The sequence below is a fragment of the Trachypithecus francoisi genome, unplaced genomic scaffold (assembly GCF_009764315.1).
Source record: "Trachypithecus francoisi isolate TF-2019V2 unplaced genomic scaffold, Tfra_2.0 Lachesis_group5, whole genome shotgun sequence".
In the NCBI taxonomy this organism is placed as follows: domain Eukaryota; kingdom Metazoa; phylum Chordata; class Mammalia; order Primates; family Cercopithecidae; genus Trachypithecus; species Trachypithecus francoisi.
The window spans coordinates 35542510-35561092 of record NW_022681470.1 but is presented as its reverse complement, the minus strand read 5'-3'; the positions used below and the strand labels follow the sequence as shown (position 1 = coordinate 35561092).

Below are 18583 nucleotides of genomic sequence, written 5' to 3'. Positions count from 1 at the left end.
AAGAAATAAACACCACATTTTGTGATTAACCCTTTTTCTTGATAAATCTAGTCATGGCTAGTCCTAATAACTGTAAAATCCTGTAATTCCTTACATTTTTTGATTTCTGCCATTTTCTTCTCTTTGATCAGTGCTATATCACATACAGCACAACTAAAAGACACTTGAGAGGTAGATTTGTAGTAAGTGCCCTATGAGATCAATGTAATAATCAAGGGGAGTTAAAAAAAAAAAAGCAAAGTCAGTCAGTCACAATGGTGTTCACTAAAAGGTTCAGGAAATCGTTTTTCAAATCATTCCAAAGACTGAAAAAATTATTTTTTTTATTTAAACATATGAAGTTTCCATTTCATTACTAGATAAGATTTCACTTTATTTCATATTAAAATGTTGGTGTTGTTTTACAGCATGCAAAACATTTCCACCTATATAAGTCTCATCTAATTTTCCTATGAGATTAACAAAAAAGTATGAGTTAACAAGTAGTGGATCATCAGGCATTAGATCCTCATAAGGAGCACACAACCTAGATCGTTAACAAGTAGTGGAATATAATACTCTCTGTTACTCACTCACTCACAAAGATGTATGTCCTTGTTTTTCAGGGTCTTATAGTCTGGTTCTGGAGATAAGAGTATTCTGACACCTAATCTACTACTCTTTCTAGTATTATAAGTAGTACAGTTGGGATCTATTGCTCAGAGGCTCAAAGATGCAGATTATCTTCAAATAATCTGTATTAGAAAAATGTTTCAACAGTATTGCTCCCTCTTCAAAATACAATGTCAAGGGGTCCTTTGCTTTAATGTTTTAGATGGATATTCCATGGTCTAAAACAGTGGTTTTACAATTTTCTCTTACTTCACTTTTAAGATACTTGATTAGCAGCCTCAAGATTAGATGCAAATGTTTGCTTGTTGCCTGTAAATCTAACTATCTCTTTCCCACTTAAGGAAGTATTTGGATATGCAAAATATAGCTATGTGACACAGGGATAATGATAAACCTGCCCTTTTTTTTTCCCCTAAGTCGATCATTCAAAAACTTTGGCACAATATCAGGAGAAACAAATTACTTGGAACTGGTAACTAATCTTGCCACAGCTGAAACAACTGAAAGAACTGTTGTAACAAACTATATGGTCTAACACATAAAAAATAACATGATTTTGTAATTTTCTTAATAAATCAATAATCAGATAAACAGAATTCAATCCGAGTTGTGATAGAAGAGACTTGTTTCCAGAAGACTAGAGGAAGAATATGTATGTAAAGAACTCATTAGATGTTAATATAGGTATTTCCTGAGTGATAGCTCAGAAACTCTATTAACTGAGAAGTCTTGATTTTCTTTCTTCTTTTCAAATTTTCTTTTGATATTTATAATGTTATCTTTATAAAGTCACTTTACTATATTTTCCCCTCCAAAAAATGCTGAGGGTGGGGGGGGACAAAACACTTCACAGTGTTCTAACTCCACATGGCCTTGGCACCAAGAGCATGACAAATGGGGGAAAGGCTCTTCACACTTTCATTGGTATTAACGAAATAGGAGACCCACAGAATTCTAGATGTTCCTGACCAGATATCTGACACCACCTTACCACCACAATCTGTTTTGGGGGAAAACCTAGATGAATGCCTGCTCACATCAGTCACCCCAGGAAACACAAACTCCCAGATTATTCCTCATCACCTTGATTTGTATCTTCACACAATATGTATGAATGTGTGTATCTGCACAAATGAATACTTTATCTCAGACCTGGAGTGCAGATTAATTATAATCTTTTGTTTGTGACACTCAATTATCATTAGAGCCTGGTATGGCTTTGTTAAATGGATTTAAACTTTATAACAAATACACATGACTCACCTTCCATCCAGTTGCCTTGACTGCCTTTAAGAGGTAACCAGTAACCACTACTCTGAATGTTCTGTTTATCATTCCCCTCAAATTTTATTTCATTTTGGCAAATTTTATTCCCTTTTAACTTTTATTTCATTTTTAGTCTTTGGCAATTACTTTGTTCATTAACATTGTGATATTAAAACTTCATCCATGAAGTTGTGGGAAGCCATAGTTCATTCATTTTCACTGCTTCTATGTGTATCCTCTCCTCTACAAAATACATTTATAATGTTAATTTTTCTATTTTTTTTCTTTTTTCTTTGTTAGAGTTCTTTATATATTCTGGATGCAAATTCTTGTGTTGGACACATTCTAGTTGGACAACTGTTGCACGTATCTCCCCTCCACTGCATCCTCTTTTCAATTTTAAGATATCTTTTGATGAACAGAAATTCTTACTTTAACATGACAAAATTTATTATCTTTTCTTTCATTGTTGGAGCTTTCTGTATCTTATCTAAAAAATCCTTACTTATCCCAAGCCAGAAATCTATTCATGCCAAACCAGAGAGATATTCACATATATTTTTCCTTCTAAAAAACTAAAGTTTTTCATTTCACATTTAAGCCCTTGCATCATAAGGATTTTTGTAAATGGTGTAAGGGGCCTGATTTCATTTTATTTCCCCCAAACTGGTGACCAATTTTGCAGCTCCAATTATTAAACAGTCCCTCATTTCTTCAACTTACAATGCCATCTCTGTCATACACATATCAGAATCCTGTAAAAACAAGGAGGTATTTCTGGGTTCTTCATTCTGTTTCATTGGTAGATATGTCTAAAACTGCAAGAATCATATACTGTCCAAAGAATATAGTATATCCTGACATCTGTTAGGGCAAATGCTTATGTCCCCAACTCCCACTGTCTTCTTCAGCTATTCCTGAACCTTTGAATTTCCATATAAACTTTACAATCAATCTTCTACCAGCAGTACTGTGATATAATTGACAAATTTAAATTGCATATACTTGAGGTGTACATGTTTTAATACACATATATATAAAATGAAATTATTATCAAGCTATCATGCTAATTCACATATCCATCATCTCACAAAGTTAGTTAGTTCTTACATGTATTTGTATGGTAAGAACATTTAAGATTCACTCTCTCAGGCTGGACATGGTGGCTCAAGCTTGTAATCCTAGCACTACAGGAGGCCAAGGCAGGCAGATCACTTGAGGTCAGGAGTTTGAGACCAGCCTGGCCAACAAGGCAAAACACTGCCTCTACTAAAAATACAAAAATTAGCTGGGTAAGATGGTGGGCGCCTGTAATCCCAGCTACTCAGAAGGCTGAGGCAGGAGAAACGCTTGAGCCTGGGAGGTGGAGAATGCAGTGAGCCAAGATTGCGTCACCTCACTACAGCCTGGGTGATAGAGCGAGACTCCATCTCAAAAAAATAAAAATAAATAAATAAATAAATAATAAAATTAAATAAAGATCCACTCTCTTAGAAAAATTCAAGCATACAATATAGTCTTATTAACTATAGTCAACTACAGTCCTCATGCTGTACATTAGATCTCCAGAACTTATTATCTCTCCATTAGCGGGTTCCTAACCTATTTGGCACCAGCGACTAGTTTTGTGGAAGACAATCTTTCCATGAACATGAATGGGGAAAGGTTTTGCGATGAAACTGTTCCACCTCAGATCATCAGGCATTAGATTCTCATAAGGAGCACACAACCTAGATCCTTCACATGCGCAGTTCACAAATAGGGTTCACGCACCTATGAGAATCTAATGCTGCCGATAATCTGACAGGAGACAGACCTCATGCAGTAATGCTCACTTGCCTGCTGCCCACCTCCTGCTGTGGCCTGGTTCCTAACAGGCCACGGACCAGTACTGGTCAGCAGCCTGGGGTTTGGTTACCCCCGTTCTAGATAACTGAAGCTTTGTACCTACTGACCCAACATTTCCCCTGCACCTCAGCAACCATTCTTCTACTTTTTGCTTCTATGAGTTCAGCCTGTTAAGATTTCACAGATAAGTGAAACTGTACAGCAGCATTTGTCTTTCTGTATCTAGCTTACTTCACTGAGGATAATGATCTCCAAATTCATCCATGCTGTTGTAAATGTAAGGCTGAATAGTATTCCATTGTGTATATAAACCACATTTTCTTTATCCATTCATCTGCTAACGGACATTTAGGTTGGTTCCATATTTTGGCTATTGAGAATAATGCTGCAATGAACATAGGAGTGCAGATATCTCTTTGACATATCAATTTCAATGTCTCTGGATATATACTCAGAAATGGGATTGCTGGATCATGTAATTGTTCCATTATTATTTTTGGGGAATCTCCATACTGTTTTCCGTGACCGTACCAATTTACATTCCCACCAACACTGTACAAGAGTTCCCTTTTCTCCACATCTTTACCAATACTTGTAAGTTATCTTTTGGCTTTTTGATAATAGCTATTCTAACAGGTGTGAGATCATATATTATGTGGTTTTGATTTGCATTGCCCTGATGATTAGTGATGTTGAGCATCTTTTCATATACCTGTGGGACATGTGTATGTCTTCTTTTGAGAAATGTCTATTCAGATCCTTTGCCCATTTTTTAATTGGGTTGTTTTCTTGTTATCACATTGTCTGAGCTCCTTATACAGTCATGTGCTGCATAACGACTTGTCAGTCAAGAACAAACTGCATACACAACAGTGGTCCCATAAGATTATAATACTGTATTTTTTACTGTGCCTTTTCCATGTTTAAATATACAAATACCACCGTGTTATAACTGCCTACTCAGTACAGTAACATGGTGTATAGGCTTGTAGTCTAGAAGCAATAGGCTCTACCATATAGCCTAGGTGTATTGTAGGCTATGCCATCTGGGTTTGTGTGATTACATTCTATGATGTTTGAACAACAAAATCACCAAACAACACATTTCTCAGAAAGTATCCTCAGCGTTAAGCCATATATGACTGTATTTTGTATATTAACTCCTTATCAGATGTATTGTTTGCAAATATCTTCTCCCATTCCATAGACTGTCTCCTTTGCTGTACAAAAGCTTTTTAGTTTGGTGCAATCCCATTTGTATATTTTTGCTTTCATTATCTGTACTTTTGGGGTCATAGCCAAAAAATTGTTGTCCAGATCCAATGTCAAGAAGCTTTTCCCCTGTGTTTTCTTCCAGTAGTTTTACAGTTTCAGGTCTCATGTTTAAGTACTAAATATGTTTTGAGTTCATTTTTGCACATGGTATGAGGTAAGGGTCCAGTTTCATTCTTTTGCATGTGGACATCCAGTTTTTCTGACACAATTTATTGAAGAAACTATCACTTCCCCATTGTGTGTTCTTGTTATCTTTGTTGAAGATCAATTGACTGCAAATGTGTGTATTATTTTTGGGCTCTTTATTTTGCTCCATTGGTCTACAAGTCTATTTTTTGCTAACCATAATATTTTGATTACTATAGCTTCACAGTGTATTTTTAAAATCAGAGAGTATGATGTCTCTAGTTTTGCTGTTGCTCAAGATTGCTTTGGCTATTCTGAGATTTTTGTGATTCCATGTGAATTTTAGAACTGTTTTTCCTATTTCTGTGATAAATGTCATGGAAATTTTGATAGTGACTGTACTGAATCTGTAGATTTCTTTGGGCTGTATGGACATTTTAACAATACGAATTCTTCCAGTGCACAAACACAGGATATCCTTCCATTTATTTGTATCTTATTTAATTTCTTTCATTAATGTTTTATAGTTTTCTGTGTATAGATTTTTCACCTCCTTGGTTAAGCTTAATTTTTCAGATAGTTCGTTATTAATGTACAGGAATGCAACTGATTTTTTGTATGCTGATTTTATATCTTGGAATGTTACTAAATTCATTTATTTAGTAACATTCAGTTTATTTTACAGTTCCAAAAACTGGTTAGAACTCCAATAGTTCTATCCATGAACACGGGCTATTGCTCCCTCTATTTAGTTCTTTTTTAATCACTTCCTGTAAAGTTTTATAACTTTCTGCATATAGGTCTTACACATTTTATTCCACTTATTGTTTGATATTTTGTTTCTTTTGTTGATATTGTAAATGATGTCCTTTTAAATAATATTTGTTGTTTCAAATATAACCGATTTTGTATTGTTCATATATTCAAACACTTTAAGTAAACTATTTTTTAAAACCTGTGGTAAAATATATACATAACATACAATTAACCATTTTCAGGTGGCCATTTCAAGGATATCACCAACATCCATATCCAAAACATTTTCATCTTCTCAAAATGAAACTCCATATTCATTAAATAATAACTCCCAAATCCCATTTCTCCCCATCCCTGGCAACCACCAATCTAGATTCTGTCTGTATGAATTTGATTACTCTAGGTACCTCATATAAGTGGAATTACAGGAATTATACAGTATTTGTTCTTTTGTATCTGGCTTATTTCACTTAGCATAATGTCTGAAGGCTTATTCATGGTGCAGCATGTATCAGAATTGCATTGCTTTTTAAGAGAGATGAATATTCCATTGTATGTATATACTACATTTTGTCTATTCATTCATCCACTGATAGATGTCTGGGTTGCTTCTACCTTTTGACTACTGTGAATAATGATGTTATGAACATTAAAACATATACAATAGCAATTGTATGTTGAATACAACAGTGAAATTGAGCATCCTTTTCCTTGATGTTAAAGAAAATGCTCCTAATATTTTCCCTACATAGAATGTTGTTGTCTTTTTGGTACACTCTCTTTACCGGTTAAAACAAAACAAAATCATCCCAAACCTTTCCAACTGCATCCTCTTGAATTCATCGTCCATCCTCTGCAAAACCCCCATCCTTAACATTTTCTGTAAGCATTCCCTTTCTTTTCTTATAAACCTTGTAACATATGCCTGGAGGTAGGTTAGGTGTAATCTTTGCTCCTTACTCTCCACAATTTCTTCCAGCTCATTATCTCACCCTGCTCCCTAAAATCCTCCAGCTTCTCTTAAGGTGAAGGCACTAGGGTCAGTGCTGTCCAATAGAATTTTGTGCGATGGTGAAAATCTATGCCTGTGCTGTCCAACATGATAGCCACTAGCCACATGTGACTACTGAGCACTTGCAATGTGGCCAGTATGATCAAGGAAATAAATTTTTAATTTTATTTAATTTTAGTGATTTAAGTTTAATAGCCACATGTAGCTAATGGCTATCATATTAAACAAGAGAACCCTAGATTACAACACTTAATGTTACTGTCATTTATAGATCTACAAGTCATCTTTCCCCTGTATCTTAAAGATTTTGGTAGTTGGAGAAAAAAAAATCCATGAACTGAAATTATTCTTATCATAAATCTTGGTGATTGCCATTTCATGGAGATAACACTCCCAATATTCTGGTTTCTTAGTTTCTGGACTTCTGCTCCAATGATCTTATCTTCTACCACCCTTAGCTTGCACTCCCTTTCTCATTCTGAATCCAGTGATTATTTGACTCCACTGTGGCTTCCAAACCAGTGACCAGCCTACCTTTTCACTGTTCATTATCTCCCTCCTTTTACTTGGTTTAGTTTCTTCATCTGTCAGTAAAACAACTCTCATATTTTCTGTCTTTCACCTCTTGTGCTACCCTTAACCCCTCTGGTATAAAAGCCTCAAAAAATCCCAACTCTGGTTAAACACAACTCTTGGCACTATTGAAAGCTTATGCTGAATATCTGAACCTGGCTGGAGAATACATAACTCTGCTGACTGGTTTTACTTTAAAGATACATAAGGTCTATCAAACCTATTAGGTTTTCTTAGTTAATGGACTCTCACACTCTCCAGATGACTTTTATATCCTCTCCTCTTTCTTCAAACCTCCAACACCTCTCCCATAACACTCTCAACTAAAGACCTTGCTTTTTTATGTCTGAGGAAACAAAACAATCAGAAGAACTTCTAAGAACCCCACCACGAAATCTACCAATTTACCTGCATCTGTAACTAAATGTGTTCCCTTCCCTGCTGTTAAAATGGATAAGTTCTTTTTATTTTTGAGACAGAGCTCTGTCACCCAGGCTGGAGTGCAGTCGCGTGATCTCGGCTCACTGCAAGCTCCACTTCCCAGGTTCACGCCATTCTCCTGCCTCAGCCTCCTGAGTAGCTGGGACTTCAGGCGCCCGCCACCACGCAGGGCTAATTTTTTTGTATTTTTGGTAGAGACAGGGTTTCACTGTGTTAGCCAGGATGGTCTCCATCTCCTGACCTCGTGATCTTCCCGACTCGGCCTCCCAAAGTGCTGGGATTACAGGGGTGAGCCACCGCACCTGGCCTAAAATGGATAACCTCTTACTGATACACTAGAGTACTATATCTAATTCTCTTTCATCTAATCAAGCGTATCACTGGTGTAATCCCTCATTCTCTTGTCATTTTTTTCATTCTACTAGATTACTGCCACCAACATAAAACATATTGCCATTGATGCCATTTCCAAAAACAGAACAAAATACCGCAAATCTTTGGTCTCACATTCCCTTCCAGATACCATATTTCTCTGCAAACCACACTGCAGCCCTTTACAGTAAAATTCCTTAAGAGCATTCTCTATACTTGCTGTACCACTTCTTCACCACCATTCTCTCAACTCCAGTCAGTTTTTCACCCCACTTCTCTACTGAAATCACTCTTCCTGAGGTCACCAATCCTTTCCAATTGTCAGGTCATCTCAAACTTTGTGCCTTATTCAAATTATTAGTAGCATTTGACAAAGGTGATCAATCTTTACTGAAACATTTTCTTTACTTGACTGAAAAATGTGTCCTACCTGTAATCTCCTTTGTTGATTCCTCCTCATTTTTTCAATCTCTACTTGGGAATCCTGGAGGCTCCCAGGGCTTTTCATCTATGCTCCCTCCTTAGGTGATTACCACCTAGCTTCAAATAGTTTACACTGATCATTATAACAATCTCTCTCTAGCCCCAACCACTCCCTTAAACTTGTACATCTAACTCTGACCTTACAGTTCACATGGATGTTTACTAGCCAACTCAAACACAGTATGTGTAAAATAGAACCCCAGCCCATAATGGTCCTTCTCTGTACCTCTCTGAATATAAGTAAACAGCACCTCCGTTATCTGATTCATGCTACCTCTTTGAAATAATCTCCTACCACCAGGTACCTTCCTAGCTTATTCTACTGTCAACACTGACCACTCTGCCATTTGAATGTATCTGGGCCTTTTTACTTGTTATTACCTCTACTTGGAACTCTCTTCTCCCAGATATCCAAATAAAAGGTTTCCTCAATTCCTCCAGGTCTCTACTGAACTGTCATTTATCAAAGATTCTCTTACCATGTTACATACAGTACTGTCCTGCCTTCCTTTCTATTTTTCTTCAGAGCATTTATCGCTATTTAAGTCATTTATTTATTTGCAATTTACTTTTCCCCAGCAGAATGTTAGCTGTATGAGAATCGAACATTGTCTAGATCATTCACTACTGTATGTCAAGCAATTACAGAGTGCATAGTGCAGTATGAAATATTTTAAAACACAAACCATCAAAAGTTTTATTCAGATAAATAATGAAGCTGTTACCAAATAACAATTATTATTTTCCATGCAAATATATAAGGGAGGCAATGAAAATAACTTCAAGGAAAATAAAAATTAACTTCAGAAAAATGTACCTCATTACTAAACCAAATCATAAATAGAAGTATAGGACTGGGTGTAATGGTTCATGCCTGTAATCCCAGCACTTTGAGAGGCTAAGGCGGGAGGATCGCTTGAGGTCAGGTGTTTGAAAACAGCCTGGACAACACCGTGAGACCCCATCACTATAAAAACTTTTTTAAAAATTAGTTTGGCATGGTGGCATGTGCCTGTAGTCCAGTTACTTGGGAGGCTGAGGCTGGAGGATCCTCCGAGCCCAGGAGTTGGAGGCTGCAGTAAGATATGATCGTGCTACACTCCAGCCTGGGTGCAAAAAATAAAAATAGAATTTTTTTTCCACAGAGTATAATTCTTTTCCCTAAAACTTTAAAGATATAATTCATAACTGTTTATTTATAATCATTTCCATTCCTCCACGAAATTCAAATTTTAAGAAAAGATAATAAGGCCATAATTACTAAAGAGAATTTTTAAAGAAAACTCTTCACATCCAGGTGTTTCTATAAAAAAGAAAAAAGAAATATAAAAAGGATCATAAGCTTTTCCATACTAATGTTTTTCCAATATAGAAATCTACACTGGTTTTCATGGGAAGCATCTGTCTCTTCAGATACTATAAAAAGCAAAAGCAGCCCTTTGTTAATTAAAAACAGTTATATTTTAGTAATAAAAAAGTTTTAAAAAGTCAGTCATGATTTTAGCACAGGACCTTAAAAACACATTGATCCTTTGTACAAAATGTAATAGATTCTAAACAAAATGATTGCTCTTTAACATTTAAGAATAGTACTGAATAAATTTAATTGAATATAAAATTTTATTTATATAAAATCTAAATGAAAAATACCTGAAAAGATTGAGTACAGTATCATGTTACTCAAATATGAAAATACACAAATATGCAGAGGTCAAAATTCATACTCTGATCTTGTGTAAGTAATAGAACCAAATATGATTAACATAACAATATCAGCATGTGCAGCAATAGCAAATAATTCCATGTTAATCATCAAGTTTTCCATTATTCCTAAGGAAAAAAGATTAATAATGGAAATTGAAATCAGTAAATTTTTTTGAAACCTATGATTTAGATATTCCTCAAACTTTCCAAAAGCATAATTTTTATGATTAAATGCAACTTTTTTGTATTTATACCTTCCCATCAGCTGAATATTAAACACTACGTTGTCAAAGATACTGAAAGTGTTCCAACAAAAATGATTCTCTAAGGAGCAAACACCAAGCACCAAACTGCACCCCAAAATTACCTTATACCCAGTGCACTGCTTAAGGAAAAAAAATGTAGGTATCAAAGAATAGAGTACAAAGCAATTTAAAAATCCTTATCGATTATCATTATATTGACCTTAATAAGAATTACAAAGAAAATGAATACATCTTTCCTTTCCACAGGAAATCTAACCTTTCATTAACTAAAGAATATTACTCACCGCCCATGTTTTAGTCAACCTGAAAATTGGGGCACTCTGTAAGCCAGAAACCACTGCCATAAGTGCATGAAGGTTATTCAGCTCATATAGTTTCTGAAGATTAAAAAAAAAATGGGGGAGAGGGATAAAAAAGAAACAACATGAATACAAGAAAAATTTAGTCTAACAAGTACAATCTTGGCAACTGGTAGTGTTCAGCATATACTACCTTCATTACTAAGATCTGTCTTTAGAGTACCCACTATGTTTACACTAAGTTGCTTTGGTACACAACAGAACTTACATGTTATACTGTGGCACTGTCCCCAAGCTCTGGGAATAAATCTACTTCTAGCTGAGTAATATATTAAGAAAACCAAGGTTATGCCTCATTATCAAGTTTACCTGGTATGATCATGAAAGCTGGTTTCTAGTAAACAGTCTCCCTTATACTGAACTATTACTAAGCCTCTGCTTTATGTTTCAAGTTTCAAGAAAGGGTCAACATCCAGGATTCTGATTTGGTTTCCCATCCAGTACTCCCATTATTTCACGGCAATGGTGAAACCTGCCTTTCACAGTACAGTCCTCCTCAATTTTCTGCTTCCTCCTACCCAAATCCCCAGATCCTTTTTCCTTCATTGATGCTGAGACACTGATTTTACAGTCTGCATGCAGAAAACTCCTACCTAACACTAGTTTCCAGCACTTTCCCATGAGATCTGCACAACATTTATTGCTGATTTCCCAGATTTTTAAATACTACCTGATGCTTACATCCCGCAAGTCCTGTCTAAAAATTAGTCATTTTACAACTGTCCTAATCTTACTACCAGTTAAGTCTCAGGTCTAGAAAATGCTGTGGATAGAGCATTTAATTGAAAGCCCGAAGAAAACAAATAAAAACAAAATAAATTAATAACACAAAACATAATATAAACCTTCACACAAGGTTATACAATCTAACTGGGAAACCATTCAACGGATGTATTTTAAGTATTTATTATACTAGGCACCATATTAGACAGCATATACAAAAATGAAAAAGACCTATCAAGAAGCTTCAGTCTAGTGAGACAGACATGAAAACAAATACAAATCCAATTTGCATATTTCTAGAACAAAAGTATATATAGCGTTCTATAAATAAAAGTATATGTAGGGTTCTACAGAATAATCAGCAATCAGTCTCTAACTTTGAGAGATTCTGATTTCCAGAAATGACACTTGAGAATGAGGGGCTATGAGAAAGAGGGACTACAATATACAAAAAGCACAAAGGCATGAAGGTGTCTGGAAGCTGAGTATCAGAAGTATCAGAGTATCAGAAGAAGAAAACAGAAAGGGCCATTTTCACATGTGAAGCCTCTTTAGAGGCTAGACTTACTCTCATGAGCAGTAAGAACTCCAGTGGAGGATCTGGAGAATTTTAAAATTTGAGAATGATATAACTGAATGCCACGCATCAGTTCACAACCCTTTATCTACAATTCTGAGATCTCAAACCTGAAAAGTCAAAGTTTTGTTTATTTGGTAAGTGTGGTCTCAAGTTCACTAGGCGGGAAAATCTAACCTGATGAGAGGCTAATGACAGACTTTATTGATCTCACTTAAGGTGAATAATTACATGTTTTGCTCCAAAAATATTAAATGTGTTTGATTTCAAGGTATTACATAAGCAGGAGGTAGAGGTGACTGCAATGAAAATGCCACAGATGATAAATGAACTACATACACCACCTTTCTAAAATCTGTAAAAAAAAAAAAAAAAGTGTATTCCTAAATATATCTGGCCCCAAATGCTTTGGGTAAGATATTATGGATGTGTACTACATTTTTGAAAGATCAGGGAGCAGAAGGCAGCATATACAGGAAGGGAATCAGTTCAGACACTACAGTGAGAGATGATAAGAAGGATCTGATACATCAGTGTCAGCGGAGTTGAAGAGGGGGAATGGATTCAAAATTTAGTAAAGGCTACATACCAGAAGTCTGGCAAATTAGACACCTTGACCTACTCTTCCAATGAAAATAATTAAAATACTGGGTAAGATATGAAACACATCTTATGAAAATTCACTGTAAAGCTAGCAATAAAGTTAAGAATACTTAGGGCCCTAAAACTAAGAGAAGGAGAATCCAGAGATGTAAGCTGAACGCCAAAGCTGGCAATCCCTTGGAGGACATATGAAAATCTGGTTAGCTTTCCAAGCTTCAGGGGACACATTGCCCAGGGCCTGCCTAACCTGTGGTAGGGGTTCCAATAAGAGACTCTCATTGCCTAAAGTCATTGCCTAAAGCAGAGACACTGAAGGACTCATAGCCTGAGTGTAAGGGCAGGATAGAAATAATCCTCACCCACCATCAAGAGACTGCCAGGCAACAATGCCTGTTCTGAATCTTAGTGCTAAGGGAAGAGGGGAGGGGTGTTACGGAAGTTTATAGCCCAAATAACTACTTCATAGTAAGAATAAACAGAGGCCGGGCGTGGTGACTCACACTTGTAATCCCAGCACTTCCAGAGGCTGAGGAAGGTGGACTGCTTGAGCCCAGGAGTTCAAGACCAGCCTGGGCAACATGGCAAAACCTTGTCTCTACAAAAAAAAAAAAAAAAAAAACCACAGAAATTAACCAGGCACGTGGTGGCATGTGCCTGTAGTCCCAGCTACTCAGGAGGCTGAGATGTGAGGACTGCTTAAGCCTAGGAGGCAGAGGTTGCGATGAATCGTGATTGTGCCACTGCACTCCAGCCTGGGCAACCCAGGAAGACCCTGTCTCAAAAAAAAAAAAAAAAAAAAAAAGAAAAAGAAAAAGAAAAATGATAAAAACCTCACACTGAACTAGTAGCTTCTGCTACTAATAGCAGATGTAGAACATGAGAAACCATTGCTAAAGCCATAACGGCAAGAAAACAAAATAGATAAACTTAGAAAGAAAACCATTTTATTAAAAACACTGGAGAGTTGTGGACACAAAGAACACAAATAACTAAATTCCAAAGTAAAAAAACAACAACAGCCTTTAAACAGTTTTTTTCCCCGAGGGCATATGCTGAATCTCTACAAGGCTAGGCAAAGATGAAGCCTCCAATAGGCAGATTTTGCTAAAGTAAGAAGAAACCAGTGCTTTTACAACCTTGTGGGCTGGTATAACGGACTAGAATCCGCAGGATTTTCAAACCTAGAGTTGGCTCTGTGTCCACCGATTCACTCCTAATGGAGCTTTCTTTACTGTGTGTCAGTGCTGGAGGCTGACAGCTGGGTTAGAAAGCAGAGAGGGATCTCTGGGACTTAGATCCCAGGGTCCTACTAGAGCAAGGGGCCTGTACCATACAAAGTACAGATTTTGCCCTGAGTCATTTGTGACTAGAGGTGACTTGAAACTATCTAAAGCTAAAACTCAACCCTATCCACCTCAATTCCTAATGGGATCAGAAAAATCAGTTTCTCTCTTTTTTTTCTTTTTTGAGACGTGGTCTTTTTTTTTTTTTTTTTTTTTTTTTTGAGACGGAGTCTTGCTCTTTCGCCCGGGCTGGAGTGCAGTGGCTGGATCTCAGCTCACTGCAAGCTCCGCCTCCCGGGTTTACGCCATTCTCCTGCCTCAGCCTCCGGAGTAGCTGGGACTACAGGCGCCCGCCACCTCGCCCGGCTAGTTTTTTTTTTGTATTTTTAGTAGAGACGGGGTTTCACCGTATTAGCCAGGATGGTCTCGATCTCCTGACCTCGTGATCCGCCCGTCTCGGCCTCCCAAAGTGCTGGGATTACAGGCTTGAGCCACTGCGCCCGGCCGAGACGTGGTCTTGCTCTGTTGCCCAGGCTGGAGTGCAGTGGCGTGCTCTCGGCTCACTGCAACCTCCGCCTACCAGGTTCAAGTGATTCTCCCGAGTAGCTGGGACTACAGGTGAGCTCCACCACGCATGGCTAATTTTTGTATTTTTAGTAGAGACAAGGTTTCACTACGTTGACCAGCTGGTCTCGAACTCCTGACCTGAGGTGATCTGCCTGACTTGGCCTCCCAGGGTGATAGGATTACAAGCGTGAGCCACCATGCCCGGCCAGAAAAATCAGCTTCTCATTCTCGTTCCCTCACAGAGGATTGGGCTTAACCACCCTGGGAGAAGAGAATATTTACTCCAGTCTCTCCCATTCTTTTAGATATAATGTTTAAAGGTAGAAAAGTCAGAAAGGAAGAAGTCAAATCTGCCTTTATTTTCAGATAACACGATCGCATATGTAGTACCAAACAATTAGAAAATGAGATGAAAAAACATTTACAATAATATCAGAACATTGGCTGTCTACTAGAAATAATGATATGCAATATGCAAGAGTGCTTCACTGAAAATAAAGTACTGCCGAGAAAAATTTAAAAAAACTTAAACAAAGGTATATCATGTTTGTGGATTGAAAGTCTTAATATTGTTATCAATTCTTCCCAAAGTGATCTATAAGTTCAATAAAACCTCAATCAAAAATGCAAGCAGGCCATGTTGCAGAAATTGACAGGCTACTTCTAAAATTTCTACAGATACAAAATGGAGATAGCACAACCAAGACAATCTTGAAGAAGAAAAAAAATCTAGAACATTATCAGATTTCAAGGCTTACTACAAAGCTATAGTAATTAAGACAAAGAGATATTAGAATAAGAACAGACAAATAAATCAATGGAACAGAAATATACCTATACATATTTGATCAAGTAATTTCCAACCAAAATGTCAAAGCAGTTAAACAGAGAAAAGAATGGAATTAGCACAATTAGATATTCTTTTTTTTTTTAAAATTGAGACGGAGTCTCTGTTGCCCAGGCTGGAGTGCAGTGGTGCGATCTTGGCTCACCACAACCTCTGCCTCCCGGGTTCAAGTGATTCTCCTGCCTCAGCGTGGGTGACGGGAGCAAAACTCCATCTCCAAAAAAAACCACTTCAAACTATAATACTTCTAGGAGTGATCAAAGGAAAACGTCTTTATGACCCTGGATTAGGAAAAGATTTATTAAACAAGACACAAAAAACACTAACCACAAAGATAAAAATAACAAATTGGACTTCATCAAAACTGAACAGTTCTGCTCACTAACCAAAAGACAGCATTAAGAAAATAAAAAGGCAAGTCATAGACTGGGAAAAAATACATATTTCTGAAAAGGGTTTGTATTCAGAATACATTAAAAAAAATCCCTACAACTTGGTAAGACAAACAATCCTATTAAAAATATGGGCAAAAGATTTGGAAAAGATAGTATCACAAAACAAAATATCTGAATGGTCCACATACATATGAAAAGATACTCAACCATGACTATAATCAGAAAAATACAAATTAAAACCACAATAAGATACTACTACACACCCAAAAGAAAGGCCAAATTAAAAAAAAAAATTAAACACCAAGTACTGGCAAGATGTATGGAGTAACTGGAAGACTCTTATTGCTGACTTAAATTTAAAGTGGTAAAACCAACAGGGTTATGTTGGAAAATAACAATATTTGGAAGTTTCTAATAAAGTTAAAACATATTCCTAATCTACAACCCAGCAAGTCCACCATTCCTAGGTATAATACAGAAAACTCAATGCATATTCCACAAAAATGTTCATAACAGCTTTATTCATAAAAGCCAAAGTAAAAACAAATGTGCATTAATAAGAAAATGATATACTGTGGAATATCCATACACTGGAAACCTACTTCGCAATAAAAGAATTATAGATAACATGTAACGCAGATGAATCTCAACAACATGGTAAGCAAGAGTAGCCAACCACAAGCAACAGCTTTCTGTAGGATCCCACTTATATAAACTCCCAGAACAGCGTTCATCTATACTGTGGCAGTGGGGTGTGTTGGCAGGGCAGTACGGAGAAAATGTTGTTTGGGAAAGTGCTTGAAGGAACTTTGTTGTAACATAAAAGGGCCTTATGAGAAATGGGCCCTTACCAGACACTGAATCTGCTGACACCTTGACATTGGACTTAATTCTCACAGTTCCCTAGAATGTTTATTGTTTATAAATGTTTGTTTTTACAAGCCACCTAGTTTATGGTATTTGTGTTACAGCAGCCGGAACAGACCAAGACAGAAATTAAGGATCAGTAAATCTGACTACCAAAATTAAGAACATGTAAATCAGAAAATACGAAAAAAGTGATAAGACAAGCCACAAATAGGAAGATACATGCAAAGCTTATGAGAACTAGCATCTAGTTATATAAAGAACTCCTATAAAAATCAATAAAAGACTGCCAGGTGCGGTGGCTCACGCCTGTAATCCCAGCACTTTGGGAGGCTGAGGTGGGCGGATCACCTGAGGTCAGGAGCTCAAGACCAGCGTAGCCAACATGGCAAAACTCCGTCCTACTAAAAAAAAGTACAAAAATTAACTGGGCATGGTGGTGTGAGCCTGTAATCCCAGCTACTTGGGAGGCTGAGGCAGGAGAATCACATGAACTCAGGAGGTGGAGGGTGCAGTGAACCAAGACTGCACCCACTGCACTACAGCCTGGGCGACAGACTCAAAAAAACAAAAACAAAACAAAAAACCACACACACACACACACACATACACAATAAAAGACCAATACCAAAATAGAAAACTGCTGAAAGATCTTAAACAGACCTTTCAAGAGAGAAAACCTAAATGGTCAATTTAAAAAAAGATGTTCACTCCTACTGGATTCAATGAAAGGCAATTAAAACTAAAACGAGATACATTTCACATCCACCAGAATTGGCAACAATGAAAAATTTTGACAATATCAGATGGTGACATGGATGTAGAGCAACAGGCATCTTCATACATTGCTAGTGAGCATATATAAATGTAACCAGTTTGGAGGTTATCTATAACAAAGTTAAAGAGATGAGAGGCCGGGTACAGTAGCTCGCACTTATAATCCCAGCACTTTGGGAGGCCAACATGGGAGGATCACTTGAGTACAGGAGTTCAAGACCAGCCTGGGCAACATAATGAGACCTTGTCTCTACAAAACAACAACAACAACAAAACAGAAATTAGCCAGGGGTGGTGGCATATGCCTGTAATCCCAACTACTTGGGAGGCTGAGGTGGGAAGACTGCTTGGGCCCAGGAGGTCAAGGATGCAGTGAGTTGGGATTACACCACTGGCCTTCAGCCCAGGAGACAGAACAAGATCCTGTCTAAACAAAAGAGAGAGAGCCTCAGTAATTTCACTGCTAGTACGAACTCTGTATTTCTAGGGCATCAATCGTCACATAAGCACCAAGAGACTCATACAAGAATGCTTATGGCAGCAAGGCTTATAATAGCAAAAATCTGGAAATAATCCAAAGTACACTGAATAATCTGTGATATGTACAAACAGGATACTCTATAACAGAGCTACTCCCAAAACCATTAAGTAATGCTGCTGAGTTATGAAAGTACAAAAATAAATATAGAATAATTCAATTTAAACAAAATCCAAAGGCATGTATTTGCAACAATATATAATTCAGAAACATACATACTATAAAAAAAAAACAAAATTCAAAGCAATGGTTCCCACTGTAGTAGAAGGGAAGGAGGTGGCATATGAAGAGGCATATGAAAATTTCCAGTGGT

General features: G+C 37.0%; 1 protein-coding gene across 2 annotated transcripts in view; it reads right to left on the bottom strand.

Annotated features, from left to right (window-relative positions):
• Positions 1 to 18583, bottom strand: part of RALGPS2 (Ral GEF with PH domain and SH3 binding motif 2) — a 187337-nt gene that overhangs the window by 84564 nt on the left and 84190 nt on the right. For both annotated transcript variants that reach the window (XM_033200593.1, XM_033200592.1), the window contains exon 7: positions 11019 to 11111. In XM_033200593.1, coding sequence (XP_033056484.1) covers positions 11019 to 11111 — 93 coding nt within the window. The remainder of the gene's footprint in view (positions 1 to 11018; positions 11112 to 18583) is intronic.